At 45.9% G+C, this 26,661-nt stretch overlaps 1 protein-coding gene across 3 annotated transcripts in view; it reads right to left on the bottom strand.

Annotated features, from left to right (window-relative positions):
* Nucleotides 3,532–26,661, bottom strand: part of FAM189A2 (family with sequence similarity 189 member A2) — a 66,775-nt gene continuing 43,645 nt past the window's right edge. Inside the window, exons 4-11 of one of the 3 annotated variants that reach the window (XM_021064669.1) lie at nucleotides 23,446–23,574; nucleotides 21,621–21,728; nucleotides 21,350–21,483; nucleotides 13,796–13,949; nucleotides 13,567–13,645; nucleotides 11,301–11,453; nucleotides 7,969–8,261; nucleotides 3,532–4,462 (exon numbers count right to left, since the gene is read on the bottom strand). In XM_021064669.1, the coding sequence (XP_020920328.1) occupies nucleotides 4,259–4,462; nucleotides 7,969–8,261; nucleotides 11,301–11,453; nucleotides 13,567–13,645; nucleotides 13,796–13,949; nucleotides 21,350–21,483; nucleotides 21,621–21,728; nucleotides 23,446–23,574 (1,254 nt within the window). In that variant the 3' untranslated portion in view covers nucleotides 3,532–4,258. The remainder of the gene's footprint in view (nucleotides 4,463–7,968; nucleotides 8,262–11,300; nucleotides 11,454–13,566; nucleotides 13,646–13,795; nucleotides 13,950–21,349; nucleotides 21,484–21,620; nucleotides 21,729–23,445; nucleotides 23,575–26,661) is intronic. The other 2 variants (XM_005660150.3, XM_021064674.1) reach the window with 2 other exon arrangements.

The following is a 26,661-nucleotide window of genomic DNA, read 5'->3' as shown; positions in this document are numbered from 1 at the left end:
TTAATGAAACCGACTAGTATCCATGAGGATGAGGGTTCGATCCCTGACCTTGCTTGGTGGGTTAAGAATCAGGTGTTGCTGTGAGGTGTGGTGTAGGTCGCAGATGCGGCTCGGATCCCACATTGCTGTGGCTGTGGCCTAGGTGAGCAGCTACAGCTCCGACTCAACCCCTAGCCTGGAAACGTCCATATGCCTCGGGTGCAGCCCTAAAAAAATAAAATATATATATAATATTTTATATTAAATATATCTATAACACGAGAAGGGGCTCTGCATTTTCTATGTCTTTTTTTGGTTACTATTATTTCATTTTCCTGTAATCAGTGCCATTGTTAAATCAGCACCATTGACTGAATTTTATGCTCCCTCAAAATCCGAATGTTGAAGCCCTAATCCCCACTGTGATGGTATTTGGATGTGCGACCTTTGGCAGGTGACTGGGTTGAGGATGAAGCTCCTGTGATGGGATTAGTACCCTTAGAAGATGAAGAGACCAGAACTCTCTCCACCACGTGAGTACACAGCAAGAAGGAGGCTGTGTGCAAGCCAGGAAGGTGGCGGCTCTCACCAGAGCCTGAGTCTTCCAGAACTTTGATCTTGGACTTCCCAGGCTCCAGAATGGTGAGAAATAAATATTTCTGTTGTTTCAGTCATCCAGTCTAGGGTAGGCTGTTAAAGCAGCTTCAGCTAAGAGTTTTCAGCTGGTTTATTATAAAAGTTTTTGGTCTGTGACAGATTGGAGGGGGGAAACACTGGTCCTTCATCCCAAATAGTTTGAGAAGCTCTGACCTGCACCAACAGCCCTGGTCCAGGAGTTGGAAGCACTGGTCTCCTGCTACAGCTCTACATGTAGCTCTCTGCCTCAGTCTCCCCAGCTGCAAACTACAGGGGTAGAGTGACCAGACCTAGCAAATGTGGCTGTTCATATTTTGGTAAATATGGGCAACCTCTAGCAGTGAGGTGCACGGAGCCCCTTCCTTACACCTCACTGTTAGTTGGGATGTTCCAAAGAAAGCAAATTTGGGGGATATTCTTCCAGCCAGACACCAATACTCACTGGCAAGCTGCACACAACACCTTGCAAGCCTGGGAAAGTCCTGCTCTGTCCTAAGACACGTGGACACACAACAGGTGTGAAAGGTTGGGGCAGAGGCAACAACATTCTCAAAAAGCAGACTGTGTCCTGGTCGGTCCCATGAACATCTCATGAAGCGGGGACCAGACTCTCACTCTGCACTGATGCAGAGGCAACGAAGACTGTCTGGGGCTCCTAGCCAGACAGTCACCTCACCACTGAAAACTTATTTCAGATACCCCCTCCATGCCAGTTAATTAAACTTCTGGGGTACTTTTGATAAGGACATTTGAGAGGCTTTGTTACCATGTCTGGACCAGATTCTTAAGATACTCCAAGTGCAAAACAGCTGCCCCCTCCCATTCAATTCTGCACGCACATGAATATCACATTATCAATGTCTATATATGTCAAAGTATACTATACCCTGCAAGCTAACAGGGAGCAGTACCATGTGGCCTCTAAGTTCTCTAAGGCAAACAGAGATAAAATATTGTATTACCTATTGTAAGATAAATGGTAATCTATAAGACATACATTTTTTTTTGCTTTAGGTTCCTTTAAAGTCTGAGAAGTAAGACAGAAGTCAGTTATCTGACTTTACCAATACCTTCAGATCCTGGAAATACATGGGCCATTCCCCAGGCTGAGGGTCGATCCTTCAAAGCTGAGCCAGGTCCCCACTTCTTCCTGATATGTGTTAGGGGATGCCCTCAGTCTGTTTCCCTTTCCTCTTCCAGTTATTGCCGGCAATTCCCCTCTCCTCGGGATGGCTGGGACCATCTCTGTGACCCTTCCCCAAGGCTAGAAGCAGGCACTGTCCACACCCTCAGTCCTCACCTGCCTTCCCTGGGCCTTTGGGGGTACAGCGATGTTGGCAATGGCTGCTGAAGGTGCGTGGTAAGGACTTCAGACGGAAGATGGAAAGGGGTGCGCTTCCAAAGTGGGGAAAAAGAATGTAAATCTAGGAAAGTCAGAAAGGCCAGCCAGGAGGTAAGGTCTGAGAGGGGTGAGGCTGTCCTTTTCTCCCTGATCATGGAGGAGCAGCAAATTGGTAGCTGAGAGCTCCTGGGCCTCACCTGGAGACACCAGGCTGGGGAAAATAAACATCGGAAAAGGAGGAGAGCAACCAGACAGGGTGACATGGGCAGTTCACAGTGACGGTGAGCCTGGGAGGGCATGGGACACAGTGGAGACCCTCAAAGAGGGCAGGGGCTTGCCCCAGGGAAGTGGGCCAGGCCCCAGCGGGCATATCTGGTGGTGACAGCAAGGGCTTCTAGGAAAGACTGCTCACTTGCCTGGGGAACTCAGTGCCTAGGCCCAGGCAGATGGGAATGGAGAAACTGTCATTCTGAAAAGCTCCTATAAACCTCCTCCATAAACACAGCTCACCCCAGGAAATGGGCCAGCCCCCCATCTCGCCTTCATTTCCAGCTCTGCTCCCACAGGGCACTTTCCACCCCAGCTCAGTGCCTCCAAATGGTCTCTCCTCCTCTTTACTCTGTCCCCTGACCTCACCCCAGTTCCCACGCTGGTCTGGCGTGTTAGCTTAGAACCAGGAGAGTCTTGCCTCCACAATCCAAGCTAGAAGTCTCAGCAACCACTTGTTCACAGAAACATGAAATGGCAAATTGCTATGATTTGGGAGGCGTAAATGAAAATGACATCTCTAGTGCTCAACTTCTCTGTGGTCTTGGGCAAGTTACTGAACCTCACTTTCCTCATCTGTAAAATAGGGACAGTCACCACACCCATCTCTGAGGCTGGAGTGAGGGTAACATGAGAGTGTAAAGCCCCCCGCTGGGCACCTAGAGCCCAGGTGGTGCCCAGCAAAAACAGCGGGCCTCCCAGTGTATAGCCTCTTTGTCCAACTCCGCTTTATCCCATATCCTGACCTAAACTAGTTTCCATGTGGCATGCTGATCCTCTGAAATGTAATTACATCTGCACTCTTCTGTTGCAAACTCTTCCATCATATCTCACTGTGAACATAAAATCCAGCCTGAGGCTCCGCCCTGCCTCTCCCCTGGCGCAGGGCTGCAGTCACTGCCATCTCTAGTATGGGGGGTTGGGGTGGGGGATTCGCACTGGTTGTTCCCTCTGGCTGGACCACCCTTCCCTGACCCTCAAAGTCAGGTCCAGCTCAAATGCAATTTCTTTGCAGAAGCCTTCTCTCACGGCCCCCATCCTTCTTAGCACTAATCCTCAATCTGCAATCACTTTACTGATTTGCTGCCCATGGCCTCACAAGAAGGCAGCTCCGTGAAGCCAAGCGCTGGCTGAATGCATGAAGGAGGCATTGTTACCCGCCGGGCTATGTGCTTTGGGGATTAAGCTGGTTTGGTGGCCTGCCCAGACCTGACCACCTGACCACCATGGCCCCAAGTTCCAAACTCTTAGTAAGGTAAGGCCTGACCACCTACTCATAAACAAACATTGCACAGCAAGCCCAGAGGTCCGAGGTAAATGTTTTTATTCTCAGTTCTGCCTTAGCCGTCTCTAATTTTGCAAGCATGAATAAATGGAATCAACAAGAATTCTCTCCCTAAATGGCCTTCCTTAAAATTTGTCACCGAGTGAGTTTCCTGTTTTCCCTAAAGAGAATGAGATTTAAAAGTGACCTAGCATGAGGCCTGACGACTGCAGAAGATCGGGGTTAATCGTCCTGCTTCCGTGCTTCCTGCTTCCATCCTGCTTCTGTGTCAAGTTCCTCTCTCACTTGACAGCACAAGGCCACAGACAGCTATAAATAGCAGCCCGGCAGTTCTGCCCCTCCATCGAGGTAAAGAACTCTGTGAGGAAGAGCCCCCTGGGGGCGTCGGGGGTGGGGATGGGGAGCGCACCGGATTCTGAGCGGTTTCCGTCCACAGCAGGGCCAGCCCAGCAGAAAAGGAGATGCTGCTTCATTCGGGCCTCCAACTTGGTACATCCAAAAGCCACACAGGCTGGCAAGAACTTGTTGTCCCCCTCAAGTGCCCTCAGCCAGCAGAAAGGGGAGTCAAAGAGCAGGGGGAGGCAATGTTCCCGGGAGTCCCCCCCTTTCTAAGGAGAACCCAGAGGAGGCCCCCAACTCCCAGCCAGCAAACTACAGAGTGAGGAAGGGGGTTTGCTCCCTGGGAGAGGCTCTCTGCCTTCCAGGGCCCACCGTTCTTCCTGCTCCTCAGGCGCCCCGGCCCCGCAAGTTCACAGGACAGTCTCCCGGATGACACCAATGAGGCTGTGCGGCCTCTCGGCCTCCACTCGCCGGGGCCTCCTCTCGGCTCTGGGCCGCCCCACCGGGACAAAGGTGCTCAGATCTCCGCAGCTCCGCAGGTGCAGCAGGCCAGGCTGTCTTCTCGAGGGCAGCACAGGGGTCCTGGAGGCACTGGGCTGCATCGGGGCCATGATCTTTGAGAGAAGAAACAGGGTGACAAGAGGTTAGGCTGCACCAGATGTGACTCTCAGACCTGCCTCCTACATCCATCCATGGAATGTTTAGTTGAGTTGCCCTGGGAAAGAAAAAACGTGTTTTCCCAAAGAGGAACTCACCTGGAATTCCAAAGAGTCTTAACATATTGTCTCTTTTCTGAAATTCCTAAGAAATTCCCCCAATTTTCTATTGCTTCAGCTGTAGACGTGCCATGCTGAACTGTTTGTCTACTTCCATTTCTTGCTTATATTTAACATTCTTATCACTTTTCCCCATTTTCCCTGAGGTCTAAGCCAGTGATTTCTAGTGGGTCTGCACATCACTGGAGGAGTGGGGAGCTTGTCAGAAACGTGGACTTCCTGCTCCCCTCACAGCAGTTCTGACACAGGAGTCTGGGATGGGGGCTGGGTATCTGTATTTTTTTGTCTTTTTTTGTGCGTGTCTTTTTAGGGCCGCACCCGTGGCATATGGAGGTTCCCAGGCTAGGGGTCGGACCAGAGCCGTTGCCGCTGGCCTATGCCAGAGCCACAGCAATGCCAGATCCAAGCCACATCTGCGACCTATACCGCAGCTCATGGCAACACCAGATCCTTAACCCACTGAGCGAGGCCACGGATCGAACCTGAAATCTCATGGTTCCTAGTCGGATTCATCTCTGCTGGGCCATGACGGGAACTCCGGCATCTGTATTTTTAACAAGAACCTGGGTGATACCCACATACTTGAAAATTTTATAACCACTGGGATTGTGACCAGATAGATAGTAAATTTATAAAATGTCAACCAAAACCAGTGATGCCTCTAATCTATCTGAGAACTCTTCAATTAAAAACACAATACACAACATAAAAATCAGGCCAATTTATTTGTTAAAAACTCTTAAGAATGTTTCTGCTGCTAGATCCATTTTGCAGTGTACCACATACATAACTTTAAATATATCATAAGATGGCAAAAAAAAAAAAAAGGAAATTCCTGATTCAACTGAGATAGGGAAGAGCTGTCGTGTACACACAGTTTTTAAAAATGACACGGTCATGTCCCTATGACCTGTATTGCTGTGAGCACCTTGAGAAAAACTCAAGTGCTTTATTTTTTTTATTTATATATATATATATTTTTCTTTTTATGGCTGTACCTGCGGTATACGGAAGTTCCCGGGCCAGGGATCAAATCCAAGCCACAGCGGTGACCTATGCCACGGCTGCGGCAATAACACATCCTTAACCCACCATGCGGGGCTGGGATTGGAACCACCGCTTCCACAGAGACAAGCCAGATCCTTAGCCTGCTGTGGGAACTCCTCAAGTGCTTTATGACTGTCTGACATCACAGCACAATCTTTAGGATGACTTTCTGTTTAGTCTATGCCATTCTGAGACTTTAAGGTCATCAAAAGGTTAATCCCCTAAACCATGGGTCATGAAATTTTGCTAACACTCTATTATTAGATTTGTCCTTAAGGCTGTCTTTGTTTCCTGAGTAAGAAGAAAATCCTAACATTCATAGATGTCTACTATTGTTACACAGTAAATGAGGACAAGTGGTTTTAATATGGGTAAAAATCAAAACCGATATAAAAACACATTCCAATAACACTAGAGAAAGTGAAAATGCCCAAAGCTGGGTAGAGTGAGAAGTAAAAGCTCCCTTCCCCTTGTCCTGCCTCTTTCTCTCTGGGGAGTTGTGTGGCATTATGATGCCTCACCACTGGGGTCCAGTTCTGGAAGCCCTAGCAGGTGGCCCAGATCTGATCCAGTCTGCGCACGAAGACATCACAGACATCTGCAGTGAGAGCATCTGTTGGACTGTAAGTGCTTGTGCTTTTCTCCCAAAGCAGCTTTCCAGCAAGCAAAACTTTGCAAGAGGTGCTTTGCAACAGCTTCGCAGAGGCTCCAGTTCTTACCTCAACAGCATCTGGCAGCCTCCAGTACTTGGTCCTGTTTGTTGGGCTACTGGGGCTGAACAGAGGGAGGGAGGCAGGGAATGACCTCTGAGTGGACCAGGGACATGCAGATGTAAATGTCCCTCCTACACAGGCTCCTAACAGGAGCCTGACCCAGGACCACGGGTGGACCACTTTTTGAGAAAGCGTACAAGAGGGCCCATGGTTCATGTACCCCTTTGGACGGGCATGTAAAATCAGGCTGCTCTCCTGCTCCCCAGAGGCCCCTGAGGGCTGGGAGAGAATTTGCCTTCTGGTTTCTGTTAAGAGGCCAGCAGGTGGGAAGGGCAACAGAGAGGAAAGTGAGAAGGGGGTGTGTTCTATCTGCCTTAAAAACTTAGCTAGGCTCCTGTAGCTGGTAATGACCCTGAGAATCAGGCCAAGTCAACACAAGAAGTATTTGATGGGTGCTTCACACCCACAAGCACAGCCAAATAACACCCGTGAGCCATTGTGTACTGAGGTTTAAAACCACCTCCCCACAGACATGGAGCAAGGAGCAAATACCTAAAAGGCAAATACTCCTTTTAGAAGAGGAGGATGAGGAAAGCTGTGATCCATTCCCAGTTTCAGAGGGAAGTTCCACTCACTCAGAGAAACAGATAGGGAGACCACCTAGTCCAACCCTCCACTTTAAAAATAAGAAAGCTGACACCCAAGTGGAATATTTATGTGCCCAGTTTTATCTCTACACTTGTGGTTTGGGGATTGCCTTGAGTTTTTTGTGGGTTTTTTTTTTTTTTTCTTTTTATGGCTGTACCTGTGTCATATGGAAGTTCCCAGGCTGGGACTGAATCAAATCTGCAACTGCCAGCCTATGCTGCAGCTATGGCAACAGTGGGTCCAAGCCATATCTGTGACTTACGCTGCAGCTTGCAGGAAAGAGCAGATCCTTAACTCACTGAGCAAGGCCAGGGATCGAACCCACATCCTCACCGGCACTGTGTCAGGTTCTTAACCTGCTGAGCTACAATGGGAACTCCCGTGTGCTTTTTAATCTACGGACAGGAAAAGGTGTTGATTTCTTTAAATCTATCAGCTTAGGTAATCTCGCCAAACATTTCATGGGAATGTGAACAGCTCCCAGGATCTTGCCAGTATTAAAATTCCTGTGTGTCCATCATTGTCAAAGGGCTAAAAAAACACATCAGATCAAGGGAAATTTTCAACTTTGGAAGTGGGATGTTGAATATACTGCATGCTGCCCACAGCCCTCACTTTTACCCCAGTGAGGATGAAAACCCCAGTCTTTTTCGCCCAAGAGAAGAGAAACCACAGCAGCTGCTCCCCCAGGCACGCTTCCACATCCCAGAAAAATTGGTTTCTCTTCTCTTGGGCCAAAAAGGCTATGAACAAGTCACCACACCTGGAAAGAAAGCAATCAGCTTCCTCCTCTCCATCCCCAGACCTCCTAACCCCATCCCCCTTGATACAGCGACCATGACCTTTCTGAGTCTTGGATAGGAAACCAAAGAAGCTGCTTCAGCTGCTATGGAAACAAGTTATTTGACTCATGCCTGATATTAATAATAAAACTACCTGTTCTAGAAAACTGGCACTTGTGATGGCTTCCTCCATGTGCTCCTCGTCGGACTTCAAGACAGATTTAATGTTTTCTACAAGTTCATGGATATCCGGGGTCATAGTGCAGGAGGACTGCTCCAGGAACCTCGCCACCAGCAGCTTGGTGTCCATGTAAGATTTGTAATCTATTAAAGACCTCGGTCTGCATCGTGAAGCTCGGGATCTCAACCCTCTCCTCAAGGTCACCGCAGCCAGGTCTGGTCTCCCCTCAGTCTGGGTCGCAGCTTCACAGCTGAGCACAGGGACGGCTGTGGGCAGAGACAAACAACACGCACCCATTGGCCAAGCCCCATGAACCCACACCTGTATCTGAAACAGCACAGACCGTGAAACAGTATGGAAAGCGTGCGACAAATGCCGATGGCCATGCACATCTCGCTCTTGCTCTTGCAGAAGGAAAAGGCAAAAGAACCAACCAACCAACAACCATGACATGAACTTATTCCCTGAAGTGTCATTTCAATAGGACAGGTCCCCCCAACATTTTATGATGTCACACAAAACAGAACCATTAAGGTAAAGACAGATGAGAGAGAGTGTCCGGAAGACTAACTCTAACGGAGCAACATTTTCATGGAGGGATGAAAAATATATGAAGATGGGTGGGGCGGGCAGAAAAGAACATGGTTGGCGGATAGAAGAATGTTCCGGGGGGTTAATGAAGAAGCTGCTTAAAGAGAGGGACTGCGGAGAGACGAGACTTGTCGGAGGAAGGGATGCTCTGCTCGCGCTGACTGTACCTTTGTCCTAAACATCCTCAGGGGCACTCTACTACTTAAGAGTATCCACGTTGCACCATGGTTGGGAGGTGGCGCTACGGCTGATGTTACAGAAAGAGAAATCTAGCGCAGAGGAAGTCCGGGGCATTCTGGAAGTCAACAACGGGCCTGGGAAATCCACCTCAGGCTCCGATTTCCACAACTACCTACTTTAGTAAGGGTACAAGGACGGGCAGAACAGTGCGGCTGTGGCAGGAGGGCGAAGCGAAATCAGGCCTGGTCTCCACGTGTCCGTAAGGCAGCCAGCAGCCTTCAGTGTACACCACACTGGAGATTTCAGTCTGGGAAGGTCTGACAAGCAGGAATTCAGAGTCGAGGAAGAAAGGAGGCGGGTGGGGTGGGGCGGGAGAACAGGCGGAGGAATGGGAGCCCTCCTTTTCCTCTGGAGAAAGGTAGGCATGAGGAGTTCTACACAGAGGTCAGTCGCTGTCTTCCTAGGCTGCCACGTGCAAGCCACAGAGAGCCAGAGTCTTCCAGGACCGCTCACTACAGGCACTCATGTGAGGAGGGTCGGGGGCTACGCTGCCACCTGAAGGCAACCCAGTCTCTTCCACAGCAGAGGGCTCAAACAGGGATATAGGCGTCATCCTCGCCCCTGCAGCGCTGCAGAAGGAGAGCGGGCTCTGGAAAGATCTCACTAGGCTGTGCAGACAGCCAAGTTCCCATGGAGGCGGCAGGTGGCCATCTCGATTCCTCAACTTGCCAGGTTGGGGCAGAGGACCCCGAGGTGCAGACGGGTCCTTGGAGCTGAGGAGCCAGGCTGCTGGCCAGCTGGGGGGCGGAGGGTACTCAGTCCCCACTCAGAAGCCGCTGGAGAGACAAGAGGAGTGTTCTCTCTGGCTTCCACACGGTCAGTCCAGAGCTGTGACAAACAACACAGGCTGTCAGAGGGACAGAGCTGAACTAGCAGGGGACACAGGGCCTGGGACAGAGCAAGACGAGAGAGTTTGCAAAGCTGTATTGGCACAGAGCTTGAAGAGAGCACAAGCCACCTGTTAGGATAGGTCACCAGAAGACACTTGTGCTGGTGGGTTTACAGAAACTTTTCCTTTTCTTCCTTTATTTCCTTTATTTTTTACCATTTTCTACAATGAAGAGGTATTTGGAGATATCCAATCATATATTCAGAAAAAAAGATTCAATCTTATTTTAAGCTTCATTTTTTCCCCCTTTTTACAGCCACACCCATGGCATATGGAAGCTCCCAGGCTAAGGGTCAAATCAGAGCTGTAGCTGAAGGCCTACTCCACAGCCACGGCAACAAAGGATCCGAGCCTTATCTGCAACATACACCACAGTTTGTGGCAACACTAGATTCTCAACTCACTGAGCAAGGCCAAGGATTGAACCCACATTCTCACCAAGACTATCATCAGGTTCCTAACCCACTGAGCCACAATGGGGATTCCTTAATTTGTGTGTGTGTGTGTGTGTCTTTTTGCCTTTTCTAGGGGTGCACCTGCGGCATATGGAGGTTCCCAGGCTAGGGGTCAAATCGGAGCTGCAGCCCCCGGCCTACGCCAGAGCCACAGCAACACAGGATCCGAGCCACGTCTGCAACCTATACCACAGCTCACGGCAACGCCGGATCCTTAACCCACTGAGCAAGGCCAGGGATCAAATCCACAACCTCATGGTTCCTAGTCAGATTCGTTAACCACTGACTGCGCCATGACAGGAACTCCTCAAATTTTTTTTAATTAAAAAAACTGAAATTAAAATTCAAAAGTATTCAGATAACACCTATACATCAACAAACTCAAAATAGGGGCAGACATGGAGTGAAAGTTTCACCCTCTCCAGAGCTCTTTTTTTTTTTTTGGCTTTTTAGGGCCACACTTGCAACATATAGAGGTTCCCAGACTAGTGCTCAGATTGGATCTACAGCTGCCAGCCTACACCACAGCCAGAGCAATGTAGGATCACAGCCATGTCTGCCACCTACATCACAGATCATGGGAACGCCAGATCCTTAACCCACTGAGCAAAACCTGGGATCAAACCCACATCCTCATGAATACTAGTCAGGCTCATTACCACTGAGCTACAATGAGAACTTCCTATCCAGAGTTCCTTAAAAAAGGTCAGATTTGAATAATTCCATCTACTTATAAGCAATGAAAGTATAATTAGTATTAAATGATAGAAGAGGGGGTAAAAAAATACGCCCCTTTAACTTTTTCCTGGTATGAGAATGTTCATTCCCACAGGACTGGGAGCATCTAGGAATCAAGTTTGCACCCATTTTCTTTGTGTGGTACCCAGACAATACCATGTGCAACCAAACGCTTTTGACAATACTGACTTAACAAGAAAAAACCCTCCCAGCCTTAAAAGACATGGTGGATGTCTATCCCTAGTGTGCACGCAGAATATCCTATTTCCCCAAGACCTCTTAACCCCCTCCAAGTTCTCTCTCAAACCGTGGGGACTTGGGTGGCCAGAGCCACCTGGCGCCTTTAGGCAAACAAGCACCGTGCCCTGGGAAGCGCTTGGGGAAGACATCACCTCTTTCTGTGGAATGATGCAGCATCGGGTCACTCTTGGATCTTGTCCTCAGGGGTTGGAGGGCTCTCTGGCTCCTCGAGGGATGTGGCTGGTTTGCGTTGGGCGTTGATATGGATGCCCTTTCTTCTCCAGGTGTGTTAGGAATGTCCCCACCTGATTTTTTTTTTTTTTTAAAGAGGAGAAACATAAATTATTTCACCAGCTGGTGCCTTCAAAATGCGGGGCAGGAAACACCTGGAAGCCCAAACCTGCTGGGACAAGGGTAAGACAGTCAATAATATTTGCTTAGGCTGCAGGCCCAGTAAGTTTTTATCTCCCAGCACTGTGGGAAACGCTGCCTCTCCAGGCCACCCTTCCACACCTAAAACAACCAAATAAAAAAACCTCTAAGTCTAAGAGCAGAAAAAGAAGCCAGGCCAGAATGTGTGGAGGTGTTAGAATCTTCGCCAGTGAAGCTTCCTGGTGCCGCACAGGGAGGCTCCTGCCATTTTACAGTTCCTGCCAGTTCAGGATGAACTTGACTGAGTGGAAGGTAATACCGGTGAGGTGGTCGCCCTGCAGGCTGCTGGCCAGTGCAAGCAGAGAAGGTATCTGTGGGGCTGGGTTGTGAAATTCTCCCCAAAACCAAGTTAAAGAGCCAGTGGCCACTAAATGAATCAGTCAGACCACTGCAACTGGATGACTGCTCCTCTGGAAAAGAAAACCCCATCATTTGTGAGCCTAAGCTGTGGTTTGGGAAACTTTTTTTTTTTTTGCTTTTTAGGGCTGCACCCCCACAGCATATGGAGTTCCCAGGCTGGGGTTGAATCGGCGCTATAGTTGCCAGCCTACACCACAGCCACAGTAGCACAGGATCCGAGCTGCATCTGCGACCTACACCACAGCTCGTGGCAACGACAGATCTTTAACCCACTGATCGAGGCCAGGGATTGAACCCAAAACCTCATGGTTCCTAGTCAGATTTGTTTCTGCTGTGCCATGATGGGAGCTCCTGGGAAACTTTTTTAAGAAAGGGGAGAATTACAAACATACTTAGGAAACAGAATCCTACTGCATAATTCTACTTAAGGTGGAAGGTGAACAGAAACCCATTCCAAATGGTGCTGCTGAAAAATTACCGCCGTCTAAAATAGCTCAAAGTTGATCCATTATTTATCACCATTTGCAATTTTGTCCTGTGGACAATTCTCTGGGCCATTTAAAACCTCTCCAAAGAGAGAAAGCGGTAACAACGTTCCCTTAAGCTCCCAGGATAAATGTACACTGACTCTAGTATCTAATGCAGGATTGGAAATCAGCATTCAGGACATATGAAAGCAGCAGGACCTGGGTGCTCGTTATAAATGAACAAATCACTCTGCAACAGATGAAACTCTTTTTGCCCCTTTAAAAGAGCTCATCCTATTTTAACAAGAGAAAAAAAGTTAGATCAGAAAACACCAGACCTCAGAGTTCCTATCATGGCTCAGCGGAAACGAATCTGACTAGTATCCATGAAGATGCAGGTTTGATCCCTGGCCTCGCTCAGTGGGTTAAGGAGCCAGTGTTTCTGTGATCTGTGCTGTAGGGCTCAGACCTGACATTGCTGTGGCACAGGCCAGTGGCTACAGCCCTGAATTGACCCGTAGCCTGGGAACCTCCATATGCCATGGCAGCCCAGAAAGAAAGGAAGAAAGGAAGAAAGGAAGAAAGGAAGAAAGGAAGAAAGGAAGAAAGGAAGAAAGAAAGAAAGAAAGAAAGAAAGAAAGAAAGAAAGAAAGAAAGAAAGAAAGAGAGAAAGAAAGAAAGGAAGAAAGAAAGAAAGAAAGAAAGAAAGAAAGAGAGAAAGAGAGAAAGAGAGAGAAAAAGAAAGAGAGAAAGAGAAAAAGAGAAAAAGAGAGAGAGAGAGAAAGAGAGAGAGAGAGAAAGAGAGAACGAGAAAGAAAGAAAAGAAAGGAAAGAAAGAGAGAAAGAAAGAAAGAAAGGAAAGAAAGAAAGAAAGAGAGGAAGAAAGAAAGGGAAACACAGGAATGCCAAATTAAACATTGTAATCCATTTCTGAAAACAGTCTCGTTATTCATAAAAGATTCTTTATTTCTGTTCACATATGATCTCCTATGTACAAGCCCCAAGTGTTGATTGTATTTTCGCACCTGGAAGAAAGGACGTAGTTTGAACCATTTGTTGCAAGAATATCTGACCTCCAACAAACTACGATACAGATCATTATTTTATCATTTTTACTCTACTGAATCATGAGTTTGGGCAGCAATAATGTATTTATTACCTTGAATCACTGGTGTGCAGATCAGTTCCAATGGGCTGGTGGCAACTTCTGATCCTTCTGGCATTTGGAATGAAGATTGCTACATCCCAGAAAAAAAAGAGGGTTATTTGTTGATATTCAACTCAACCATCCTTTGGACTGGAGTGAACTAAAAAAGATCTGTAGGACACAGTTCCCTCCCCAACCCCGTGCTCTGGGCAGCTACTTTTCCTACCTGCCACCAACGTACCAAAGAGAATCTCAATGGAAGTACCTGCTGCTGGTCTGTCTGGCTCACCACAGCTTCATAGGGAGGCGGGGGGTCCAGAGGACAGAACACTTCCACGCCTTTGATCCGCGCTCCGTAGATATGCGGCAGTGGAATAACATCAGGACCGGCCATCCTAGGAAGAACAGCTTGGCATTAAGAAGCACTTTCTGGCCATCTGATGGTAGTGGCTCCACACGGGCTTTTGCCTTGGGAAGGGTTATCCACGGACAATGGGGAAAATCACTCACCCCTCCACACTACAGTCTCCTGGTCCAGGAGCAGGAGAATAACCTAAGCTGCTCTCTGACGGAGTGCCCGGAATTCTTAGGTGAGTGACAACACAGAAAATGCAATACTATCATATTCCTTTTAAATCTGCTAGTCAAAAAGCAAACAACAATACATAAGAGATAGAAGTAAATCAGCAGCTGCCCAGGGACCTGGGGACAGGGGGAGAATGAGACGTGACTGTTCAATGGGTACATGATGAAAATGCTTTAGAACTAGATGGAGGTGATGATTGTGCCATATGGTGAATATATAACTGCCACTGAATTGTTTTCAAACAGTAAATCTCACATTATATGAATTTTGCCTCAATAATAAAAACTAAGGACTCAGGGAAATAATTATTTCTTAGCTTAGTACATGACAAAAGTTTCTTGCCTGCATTTCCATTAAAGTCTGATTCATGATAGAAACTCATTGTCAAACAAATATTTGAAACAATGAATACCAAAAAGGGGGGGGGGAGAGCATCACAGCTCAGAGACAAAGCAGCATGCTGCAGGGGCATCATGGAGTGCCTCTTCCTAAAGGTGGTCTTTCAACCTACACTGATGGAGCACTTGCTCCAAGCCAGGCACTGTGGCTTTTGTCCTGTGCAAGAGAGCAGCAAATAAAAACAAAAACCCCACAAGATCTTCTACCAATGTTCACAGAAAATTAGACAAACCAAAAAAAAAAAAAAAATTATCTAGATAACAAAGAACCTAAACTTTACAACAACAGTTAAAAATACACGAAAGTTGGGGAGTTCCCAAGTTCGATTCCTGGCCTCGCTCTGGCATTGCTGTAAGCTGAGGTGTAGGTCGCAGATGCGGCTTGGATTCTGTGTTGCTATGGCTGCAGTGTAGGCCAGCAGCTGTAGCTCTGATTCGACTCCTAGCCTGGGAACTTCCATATGCTGTGGGTGCCGCCCTAAAAATTAAAAAAAAAAAAAAAAAAAAAACTCGTGTAAATAAGTCCTGGGGACATAATGCACAACAAGCAACTATGGTTAATAATAATGTACTGTACATTTGCATCTGTACAGATGCTGAGAGTAGATCTTAAAAGTTATCACAAGGAAAAAAAACCTGTAACTATATGAGGTGATGGATGTTAACTAGACTTGTGATCATTTCACAATATATACAAGTGATATATACATATATATATATATCATTACTTGAAACGAACAAATATAACGTTGTATGACAATTATCACAATTAAAGAAATACACAGAAGAACAAAAAACCTGTACACAGGCCATGAAGTGCTGGAGAATAAAAAAAGATACAGTAGCAAAAGTTTAATATCTGAAATGCAAAAATAGACATAAACTAAAGCAGACCAATAAAAAGACAAATTCTGGAGTTCCCATCATGGCTCAGTGGTTAATGAACCCGACTAGGATCCATGAGGACAAGAGTTCGATTCCTGGCCTAGCTCAGTGGGTTAAGGATCTGGCGCTGCTGTGAGCTATGGTGTAGGTGGCAGACTCGGCTCAGATCTGGCGTTGCTGTGGCTGTGGCGTAGGCTGGCAACCATAGCTCTGATTTGACCCCTAACCTGGGAACCTCCATATGCCCCAGGTGCGATGCTAAAAAGACAAAAGACCAAAAAAATAAAAATAAAAAAATAAAAAGACAAATTCTGGGGCTGGGGTCAGCTTTTTTTTTTTTTTTTTTTTCTTTTAGAAAGGTGCTCTCTGGATTATGGTTGTTTCGTTTGCACGCATTTACAAAAATGCAATATTGGTGGGAAAAAAACCTGAAAAAGATGTGATATTCTTTTTTCCTACCAATAATGCTTCAGGAATTCTGGGATTTAGAAGAATGAGGCTTCTGCGCCCAAATGAAAAAAATGAAAAAGCGTTCCTCTTTTTTCCTGCATCTTTGTTCAGAAGCAAGACTCTCACCCTCTGCTTGACCTGAGCGGGAAGGAGAAGGTCACATGCTGACACCAAGATGTCTGAGCTCAGGCACCGGCAGGAAGGATCCCCTCCCTGGACTGGCTGGGAAAGTCACCAAGAAAGGGATATTCTCCCTTAGAGCAGGACTGCTCATGGGCTTTACGCCAACTCTCCACTCCAGCCGAAGGTGGTGAAGAACTATTAACACTGAGTGCCTTGAGGAAGCCAGACCCTTCTTGGACCTGACTGAAGACTCTTTCCAGACAAAAGAAAAAGGCAATTTGTTTAACTCACTGAGACCTAGGCATCCTTCCGACCTCTCCAGAGGGCCAGTCTTCAATCCTTAATTAGCATAATCCTATAAGCATCTTTCCAGCACTACAGACCCTTGCCTGTTCCCTCCCTCAGCCAACTCCCCAAGCATTTCTTCACTACTGTGTTCTTGCCTAGTTCATCCTCCAGCTTTGTTTGCTACCTCTGGTGCTCTTTGGTTCATAGTCCCAGCCCAGTGGCTGGCTGTATGTTCTTACAAGGGCTTGCACGTTAGCACCAAGAAGTCAGAGGAATGGGCTCCACTTTAGATCCGAAACTACTACAGAATCTCATCAGGAAGGAAAACTGGGGTGTAAGAGGGGGTGCACTTTATCTAAATTGGCTGCAAAATGAACGGCTTCTAGAGTGGTTACTACGATGACCAGCGAAGCCTCATTTAGACGGAAGATGCTTCTAGAGTTGATGCAGAAGGAAAGTTCCTTTCCTACTATGCAACTTTTCCTTACTGGTACCTCTTTGAGGTGAATAAGGATCTGTGAAGGGAAATGGGTCTGCTGTCTCCTGCAGGTTTTGTTCCTGACCCATACGGCGCTCAACCCTAGCTAAAGCGTAGAATCACCTAGGAGCGTTTCTAATCCAGGCACGGCCCAAGCCTCACCTCCAGAAATTCTGCTCTAGCTGACTGGGGGCGGGGGGGTGGGGAGCGAGGGCAGGTGTCGCCATGCTGTCAGTGCTCCCGGATTATTGCAAGGCACAGCCAGGATTGAGACCACTGCTAAAGGAAATGGATTATGGTGGCTGAAATCAAAACTTTGTTTTATCTGGGAAAGTTGATCAGACTTCTATTGAGAACTGGTATCAGTGATATACAACTATAAATGTAATAAATTCATTGAGAAATAAAAAAAGAAAGACAGCAAAACTTAAAAAAAAAAAAAAGAAAAGAAAAGAAAGAAAGAAAGAAAACTGCTGCCTGATAAGGTAGAGCTAAGATTAAGGGTTAAATGTTTCCCAAGAGTAAGACACATGCCAAGAACACTTTAAGCCATGCAACTACAGAGGTGGAACACAGTCGAAGCTCTTTTTAGAAAGGTTTGTTAGCACATTATCTCTTCATGAGCCTCCCAGAAGCCACGTGACAAAGTAGGTGAATGAGGAAACTGAGGCTCAGAAATAGTAAGAGATCCACCCAGGGACAATCTTTTAAGACTCCAGAGCTCAGCTTTTTTCAAGTTCATCCCAAAGCCTCCAGGAACCCTTCACTGGTTCATGCTCATGAGCTCTGAAAATGAACAGAAAACTCAAACAGATCATGCAAAATATTCTGCCTTGATGTTACAAATAGGCCCTCCCTAAGAACTTACATGAGGCTGATGCAGCAACTAATATGACCTTGACCAAAGAATGATCCCCCTCCGAGTGCTGGGAAAGCTGTGCCATTCCACTGGGCACATGTTGGTAGGGTTCTGGTGGGGGATGGGGGAGTGAGGGAGGCAGGGGCACCTCGCCCAACAGCCAAGCCCTGGCACAGCTGAGCCCTGGCACAGCCCAGCTCCACCTGAGTTGGGGTTTTGAAGTTCATTTGGAAAGGAACCAGGTGGGCTTTGCTAAGTCTTCATCTTTAAGAAATGCCTAGGTCAACCTGGTTCCCATACCCTCATCTTGTTTTCTCTAGCAGGTAACATCCCACAGCACAACCTGGGCCACATTCATGGTAGAAGTTGGAGATTCTGGAGTTCCCATTGTGGCGCAGCAAGAAACGAATCTGACTAGGAACCATGAGGTTTCGGGTTCAATCCCTGACCTCACTCAGTGGGTTAAGGACCCGGTGTTGCCATGAGCTGTGGTGTAGGTAGCAGAGGCAGCTCGGATCTGGCATTGCTGTGGCTCTGGCGTAGGCTGGTGGCAATAGCTCTGATTCTACCCCTAGCCTGGGAACCTCCATATGCCACAGGTGCGGCCCTAAAAAGACAAAAGACAAAAAAAAAAAAAGAAAAAAAATTTGGAGATTCTTTTTGCCTCTTGGCTCAAGCCAACTTCTGAGCTGGTGGGACTCTCTGGAGTAGTGGAAAGGGGTCCACAGCCCCTCCTGTCCTTCCAAATTGGTTCACAAAGTAGATAATTATCTTTAGACAGAAACCTTGACTACAATCAGGCTTCTGTTTTTGACAGTAACTTGAGAAGCCCTTTCTCAAGGAGATACCAACGCATGAAATGGTTGTATTTATAGAAGTTAAATAAACCTCTTCTGAGAGGTCTCAATACCTTATAGGAAATGGGGAGCCTCTATTTCATGAGAACTCTTCACGTAACTGGTTGTGGAAATATTAATGAAAACATCTGTCAATATTCTTGCCTGCCTGCTTATGAGAAAGAAAAGTACCAACTTAAACTGCAAGCATCTATGACGTTGATTTATACTGAGAATCTAGAAAGTCGGTCAAATTTCCAAACATCTCTGATAGAGTATCTAAAGGTGAATAAATTTGGTCATTTTAAAAAGGAAGGTGGGCAAGGGGGGAGGGGAAAGATAGAGGAATGGGATTGAGAGATACAAACTACTACATATAAGCCACAAGGATATATTTGTATGGCACAGGAGAACAGAGCCATTGTTTTGTGATAACTTTAATTAATGTACAAGCTATAAAACTACTGAATTACTATGTTGTACACTTGAAACTAATATAGTAATGTAAATCAACTATACATCAGTTTTTAAAACATACGTTAAAAAAAATAAAGTGGGATATTGGTAGAATTTCAGAAAATGAGGATATTTGCCCATTGGAGATAGAAGCTAGGGCTCCAGGTATATATTTTAGGCTGAGCCTTCTTTTTCTCTCAAGGCTGTTCTGTGTTACCCCCTCTCCCCGTGGCTCCTGGGAAGTTCTGGCTAGTGAAGCCCTTGAAGAAAAGCTTATCTATCTTCTTACAGCTCAGATTTGGCCAGAGGCTAGCTCAGTACTCAGAGGGGGCAAATTCAGGGATGCCCCCAGATCCTCAAAGACCCATACTGACAAGCATGACCACAGAGGTGCAAAGAGAAAGGAAAGAGAGAAGAGAAGGTGGGGGTGGGGGTGGGCCCCCACAGGACGGCGTGACTTCTAAACCCACATGAGTCACTTTCCCTTTCTGCCACTGCAGGAAATTAAATCTGTCTGCTGCCTCCTCTGAGGTCAACCAAAGGCTCACCCACAACCTCAGAGAGCCAAGGAATTCTTCCTGCAGAGGGCATTTCTCTTCCCAATCACGAAATAACAGGCATTTATTTGCAGGCAGCCTGCAAAGGTCTCAGGTCTTAGCAAACGTGTCCTATGTGCACAAAGAATAAGTTTTTCGTTGCTATGTCCTTCCAGCCTCTGTAATACTTGGCTCATTTCCTAAAAGACTACAGAAGCCATCCTAGCCCCTAAAACTCTAAAATTCCAGTACACCAGTCCCTGTACAACAGGGAGGTTGAGCTGTCTGCCAGGCCAACTATCCAGCAAGCTAAGGCCCCTCTGGCTTTGTGGTCATTGCTACATCTACCTAGGTGGGTGGACAGGGGAGGGGCCAGAGCGGGGTTTAGATATGATTTTGAGGGAAAAGTTGGGAAGATAATCCAATGAAAATAACATTAACAGTGACGGCGCCTGGGTGAGAGCTCCTGTTGGTCACCTGCTTCAAAGTCACATATGGCTGCCCTGAATACTAGAAAATAGATTTCCAAAATTCCCAAGCCTGGCACCAAATTTGTCTGACAACTTCCCATGTGTACCTCAGGGATTAAAAAACAGAAATTCCTGGAGTTCCCCTGTGGCTCAGCAGTAATGAACCCGACTGGCATCAAGGAGGATGTGGGTTTGATCCTTGGCCTTGCTCAGTGGATTAAGGATCCAGTGTTGCCATGAGCTGTGGTGTAGGTTGCATAATCTGCCTGGATTAGGCGTTGCTGTGGCCGTGGTGTAGGCCAGCAGCTGCAGCTCCAATTCGACCCCTAGCCTGGGTACTTCCATATGCTGCAAGAACAGGCCTAAAAGGATTAAAAAAAAAAAAAAAAAAAAAAAAGGCAGAAATTCCTAGCCCGCCCAATAGCAAGTGAAAGATACTAGTCTTCCTTGGTGAATTCAGAGATTTTCTTTTGGAAGCTTAAAATTCAGGTTTGTTTACCCTGTAAATTCATACAAAGATCACTTCGTCCAACAAGCCAACTCTGATTAGCTGACTCTTCCTTCAAACTCTCTGCAGCCCACTCTCCATGTGGGGTGGGCAGTTCTCCTTCTGCATTCAAAAAAAAAAAAAAAAAAAAAAAAATCCTCCCTTTTGAGTCCTATGGGGATCCTTCCAACACTCATTTTAAGACCTAGACTGTGAGCTCTTTGATGGGGGTGGAGGGTGGGAATGGGGGGTGTGGGTATTACTCATTTCAGATTTCAATAACCCAGCACCATGATTAGTAAGCAATAGAAGATGGATTAAATGTTTGTCGGATGAATAAATGAAGTTAATCTTTAGAAAGGTACAATTCTCGAAGTAGCAAACAACAAGAACCAATGTATGTGGCACTTCATTCTACAAATAATCATTTCTGAGATTTAAGAAACAGACGATCAAATTTTGAGCTAGAATTTGAAAAGGAAGCAAAACATGGTGTCTATTCTTTTTCCTAGACCAAGGAGATGTAATTAATAATTAATCTTTTTTAATGGCTGGGAGAGAATTTCATGACATGAGGACCTGCTGATGGTGTTACAATGAATATCGATTTGGCCCAACTGAGAGCGTTTCCAGGGCAACAGCAGTTCTCAATCATGTCAAATTACAGCAGTTATCTCACTGGGTGTCAGTTTTCCTAGGAAGCTAATTGAAATTGAAAAACTATATTCTTAGGTCAAAGTTTGAACTTTGGTTTCATGCAATTTGTCAGGACCCCTCCCCCTCAAAAAAAAAAAAGAAAGAGAGAAAGAAAACAGAAAATCTTGAAAAATAACACAATGTCTAGACTTTGGAGAGAAGCCAGAGCGCATGCTGTGAGTTCTGGAGACCCTTCCATTTTCAAAACTGAGGGCACCCCAAAGAAACCTGGGGCTTAGGAGAATACCTGCGGTTCATCCGGGGTGTACACGAGTAAAACGTGGCAAAATAGGAAGGGGGAGGCACCGGAGGCACAAAGTCATCAGGGTCTGGGATGCGTCTGTGTTCCTCCACTTCTTCTGCAGAAATCTGGGATTCATCCTAATTAAACAGCACCTCAGTTAGTCCACAGCCTTCCCTACAAAGGCTCAGGGCAAAAAGCAACGGGTTACACAAAAAAGTTCGCAGGCAGGCTCAGCGGAGACATGGTCTCGCACGGCCCCCTTGCATGCACTTACGATGCAGGATCTTCTGGCTGCAAAGATCTGGAGGTAGCGGAGGGCGGCTGCCACCAAGCAGACAGTGGTAGTCAGGGCGTTCAAGGCACACAGGGCGAAAAGCACTTTCTGGAACCAGGAAACAATGATGCCCCTGAGTACCTCATAGCTGATGACCAGAATGCAACATTAAAACTTTAAAAAAGAGTAAGAGTGCTGTCCCACTAAGTCAATTCTCATGAGAAAACGTATGTAAAGGCCTTAGATGATGTTTGGCTCATGCTACATGCCAAACAAATGCTGATTACTATTAAGGCTCTCACTGGAGTTTCCTTGTGGTGCAGCAGGTTAGGGATTGGGCATTACCACTGCAGTGGCTTGGATCGCTACAGTGGCATGGGTTTTATCCCTGGCCTGGGAAATTCCACACGCTATAGGCATGGCCAAAAAAAAAAAAAAAAAAAAAAAAAAAAGGAAGAAAAGGAAAAGAAAAACACTCTCACACAATGCTGTGTACTTCTTAATTTTAAAAACATCTTCGGTACTATTGAAATCTCTTACATTTTTAAGATAATATCTTTGCAACTAAAAACAGAACTTATCTTAGAAGCTTTCCGTGCCAGGCAGACCTGACGTTACCATATTTCTTTTTGCCAGCATCAGAATCCTGTCTGGAAACGCTTTTTCCAGGCAAGCGCTGTTTCTCTTCTGAAGTCAGTGTCCTCAGTGATACCGATTCCCAATCTCCCCGCCCTCCTACCCACGGTCCCCCACCAGGACAGCACAGCTGCTTAATTTGTGGCCACTGATTCTATTTCAGGAGTCACTGGCAGAGCTGCTCCAGGCACCCAACTAGGACAACACAGGGGGCAGGTCGGCCCGAGTGTAAACAGGGCTTCTCTCCTCTAAACACATGTCTCAAAATAGCAGCAAAGCCAATTCCAAAAGTTTCTGTTGCCACAGTCGAGGCTCCTTAGTGGGGCTTTCCTCAAGCAAATTCTGGCTCAGAGAAAGTCTGGGGGTGACTCAGCTGCCAAAAATCCAGAAGCCAAAGAAGGAAGGTCTTTTTTATATCCTCCATGACCCAAAGAGTTGGGAGCTTCTCTCTCTTTTGCTGAGATTCTTCTTCCACACAAAATAGAAACCCAGAACAAAGATCAAAGAAAGCCATCAATGATGGACCATCCAAATGCTATTATCTCAGCAACTGATCCTGTCACTCACTTAGCTAACAGAGCTTAAGTCAGGACACCGCTTTTATCCAATTCCCTAATAAAGGTCAATTTTGTACATCTCTTGAGCTAGCATCATTTGTTCTTAATCTCTTTTGCCTATTAAATGAGAGGTAATGTCTTGAATTTCTCATGTATTTTCTGGCCAATGCATCTCCTTAGTCTACGTGGCAGCACTCGACAGCCCACAGGACTCATTTAAGCCAACAGAGGAGCATAGGAACAATGACCAGTGGACATCTACTTTGCAGGTTCTGCTGAACCTACATCATATACGAGTAGCTATATCATGGATGGGTAGGTGGGTATGTGTGTGTGTCTGAATATGTATATTATATACCCACACATATACATATGTACATATTTAGGCTCCTTTACATTTTTCACTAGCTTATAATTCTTGAACACAAAGAAGCCATCCCATCATAATTTAAGAGACACACAATAACCTGGTTCCTTCTGCTCTCAATTCTGTCTCTGGATCACTGATGAGGGGTTTGCTCCTATCTGCTTTCAGCAGCATTATTTGAAGAGGAATTATTTCAGGGAGTGCTGCCTTCTTTGGGGTCTCTGTGGTGTATTTATTGAGCAGGAGTGAGGTCCATTCCAGATACCTTAAGTAGAAGGTGAACAGCACTACAAGGCTGAACTGGGAAGAGCTTCAAAGCATTTTCTTTGTCTGTGCATTTGGCTGGTTGATATTCTTCACAACAGAAGCAAATCTTGCCTTCACCTAAGTCCACCTTCAAAGGGAAAAGGAAGAACAATAACTTAATTATTAAGTAAAAATACACAGGCCACACCATGGAGCACCAATTACTACAGAATGAGATATGGTAAGGTTCAGTGTCGGGCAGTGTCTACATCGGTCAGGATACTCTAGGGTATGCTATGGCAACAACCAGCCCCCAAGTTCCAGTGGCTTAGCCAACCAAGGCTATTTCTTGACTATGCTACATGTCCAGTGCAGGTCAGCAGAGGGCTCTGCTCATCACATTCCCTTAATAGGGCATCCACTTTCTGAGGACTGATGATGACTATGCTAGACACATGGAAAGCACATGAGCTGAACAACTGTACTTAAAGCAGGGCTGCTAGGTCAAAAGCTCAGTTAAATCTGAATTCAGATAAACAACAGGAGTTCCCGTCGTGGCGCGGTGGTTAACGAATCCGACTAGGAACCATGACGTTGAGGGTTCGGTCCCTGCCCTTGCTCAGTGGGTTAACGATCTGGCGTTGCCGTGAGCTGTGGTGTGGGTTGCAGACGCGGCTCGGATCCCGCGTTGCTGTGGCTCTGGCGTAGGCCAGTGGCTACAGCTCTGATTTGACCCCTAGCCTGGGAATCTCCATATGCCACGGGAGCGGCCCAAGAAATAGCAAAAAGAGAAAAAATAAATAAATAAATAAACAACAGATCATTCCTTAGCATTAGTATGTCACAAATATTGCATGAGACATGTTTACAGTAAAAACAAAAACAAAAACAAAAACAAACCAATTGGCTGTTTGTTCGAAATTCAAATTTCAATGGGTGTCTTGTGTTGCTAAATCCAGTCACCCTAGCTTGAATCTTCCTCTTGGAAATGACACTCATCACACGACCTCAATTTCATTTCCAAAGCAAATCATATGGTTCCGCCTAACTCCAAGAAGGCAAGGAAGTTTACTCTACCAAGTGCCTGTAAAAAGCACAAGATCTCTTTGGTTAACAGTAGTCCTAAACCATGCAGGCTTAAAGAAATCTCTTAGTTTGCATCTTCATTGTGTTCATAGATTGTGTAGAAGTCTTATTTGAAATGATAAGATCACTTCAAATATATATATATATGTGTGTGTGTGTATATATATATATACACACACACATATATATATGTGTATATATATATTTGTCTTTTGTCTTTTCAGGGCCGCACCGGCAGCATATGCAGGTTCCCAGGCTAGGGGTCTGATGGGAGCTATAGCTGCCAACCTACACCAGAGCCACAGCAACTCAGGATCCAAGCCGAGTCTATGATCTACTCCACAGCTCACGGCAACACCAGATCCTTAACCCACTGAGCGAGGCCAGGGATGGAACCTGCAATCTCATGCTTCCTAGTCAGATTTGCCGCTGCATCACGATGGGAACTCCATCATACATATTTTTAATGAGATGCTTTGCAAACTTTGGGTCATGTTTCCAAGTTTCCATTGAGTCAGGTTGTGGACATATGTACTACCTGATTTTGGCTAATAAGACCCCTAATTTGGGAGCAGAAGTTCATTCTTACTTGCTCTGTGGCTTGAGCTGATGAAGTTGGCAGTTCTATGTTGGCTAAAAGGAAAGGCCACACTTCTTTCATATTTGTTAAATTAAACAGGTGCCTTTGACTTCACTAGCTGCAAAATTCTTCGGGAATCTTTAAGAATGACTGAACATCTACAATGTTTTAGTTACTTAACAGAAAAAAACTCTTTTTTTCTGACTGAATTAAGACTCTTAACCTCTAAACATAGTGATAAATTTCATGGCATTCTTCCAACTTAGGAAGAACCTTAGTTCCTTCTAATACAAGTTGACTAGGAAGCCAAGTGGAAAAAACTCATACTGCTTACTGATTTACACAGCATTTTTTGGTTTGGCTTTCTTTTTCCTTTGAGCTGAAATTTACACACACACACACACACAATTTACATACACAACTCATAAGCATATCACTCAAGGAATTGTGAACCATACCTATATCCATGGAACTCAAACCCACATCAACGCACAGAACATAACATCCCTGGAGAAGATTCCATCATGTCCCTACCCCACCAATCCCTGCCCACACCCTCCTAAAGGCAACTACTTTTCAGATATTTTTTCCATATAGATTAGCTTTTTTTTGTTTTTGATTTTTATGGCCGTACCCCTGGCACATGGAGGTTCCCAGGCTAGGGGTCTAATTGGAGCTATAGCTACTGGCCTGTGCCACAGCCACAGCAACATCAGATCTGAGCTGTGTCTGCGACCTACACCACAGCTCACGGCAACACCAGATCCTTAATCCACTGAGCAAGGCAAGGGACAACCCTGTGGTTCCTAGTCAGATTGGTTTCTGCTGCACCACAATGGGAACTCCATATAGATTAGTTTTGCCTCTTCCAGAATTCCGTGGATTTAGAACATTTTTTTATTCCTTGTCCTTAAACCACATCAAAAGGGACGCATTACTATATTAACTACTGATGCCCAGATTTTGATATAAAGTCTACCTCTGATACAAAGAATGAGAACTAGAGTTACCTCAATGGACTCTATAATCTATTAATTCACTCCCACTTGGTTTCTGTCTTTTCCTGGTTTGTCCTCAGAGACTGTTATCTCAACAACGACCCCATACCTAGATTCACAACCCAACACACAACCGGCCCAAGAGTATCTGTATTGTAATCTTTCCTTCACTGTCTCACATTTTTGAAGGTACCTCTTGCTGCTAATATCTGTACTAGACTCTGGCCTTGGGAAGGAAAACTACTGTGGCCATTCAGACAGGTCTTCCCTAGGCAGAGGGGGCTGTTCTTTCCCCTCAGGAATTGCTGACTTCCTCTTGGGCCCTCTTCCATAATAATAGCAGTCCTCAGACTGAGCTAAATTCAGAAGGTAAATATTACTCCCAGTGGGCTTCCTCCTTTAAAGTCTCCAGCTGAGAACTTCCTGTTTTAATACTAAAAGCCCTATTTAGTAGTAACAAAGACACCGCTGGTAGAGATGAGTCATTCTTCTCATGTCTCCATTCTGTTCACGCCCTCTCATTTTTCTTCAACATGACACAGAGCTATTTCCATTTCTTATACTTGTGTAA

This window comes from Sus scrofa, chromosome 1 (assembly GCF_000003025.6).
Source record: "Sus scrofa isolate TJ Tabasco breed Duroc chromosome 1, Sscrofa11.1, whole genome shotgun sequence".
Classification (NCBI taxonomy): domain Eukaryota; kingdom Metazoa; phylum Chordata; class Mammalia; order Artiodactyla; family Suidae; genus Sus; species Sus scrofa.
This window is presented reverse-complemented; position numbering and strand designations above follow the sequence as displayed.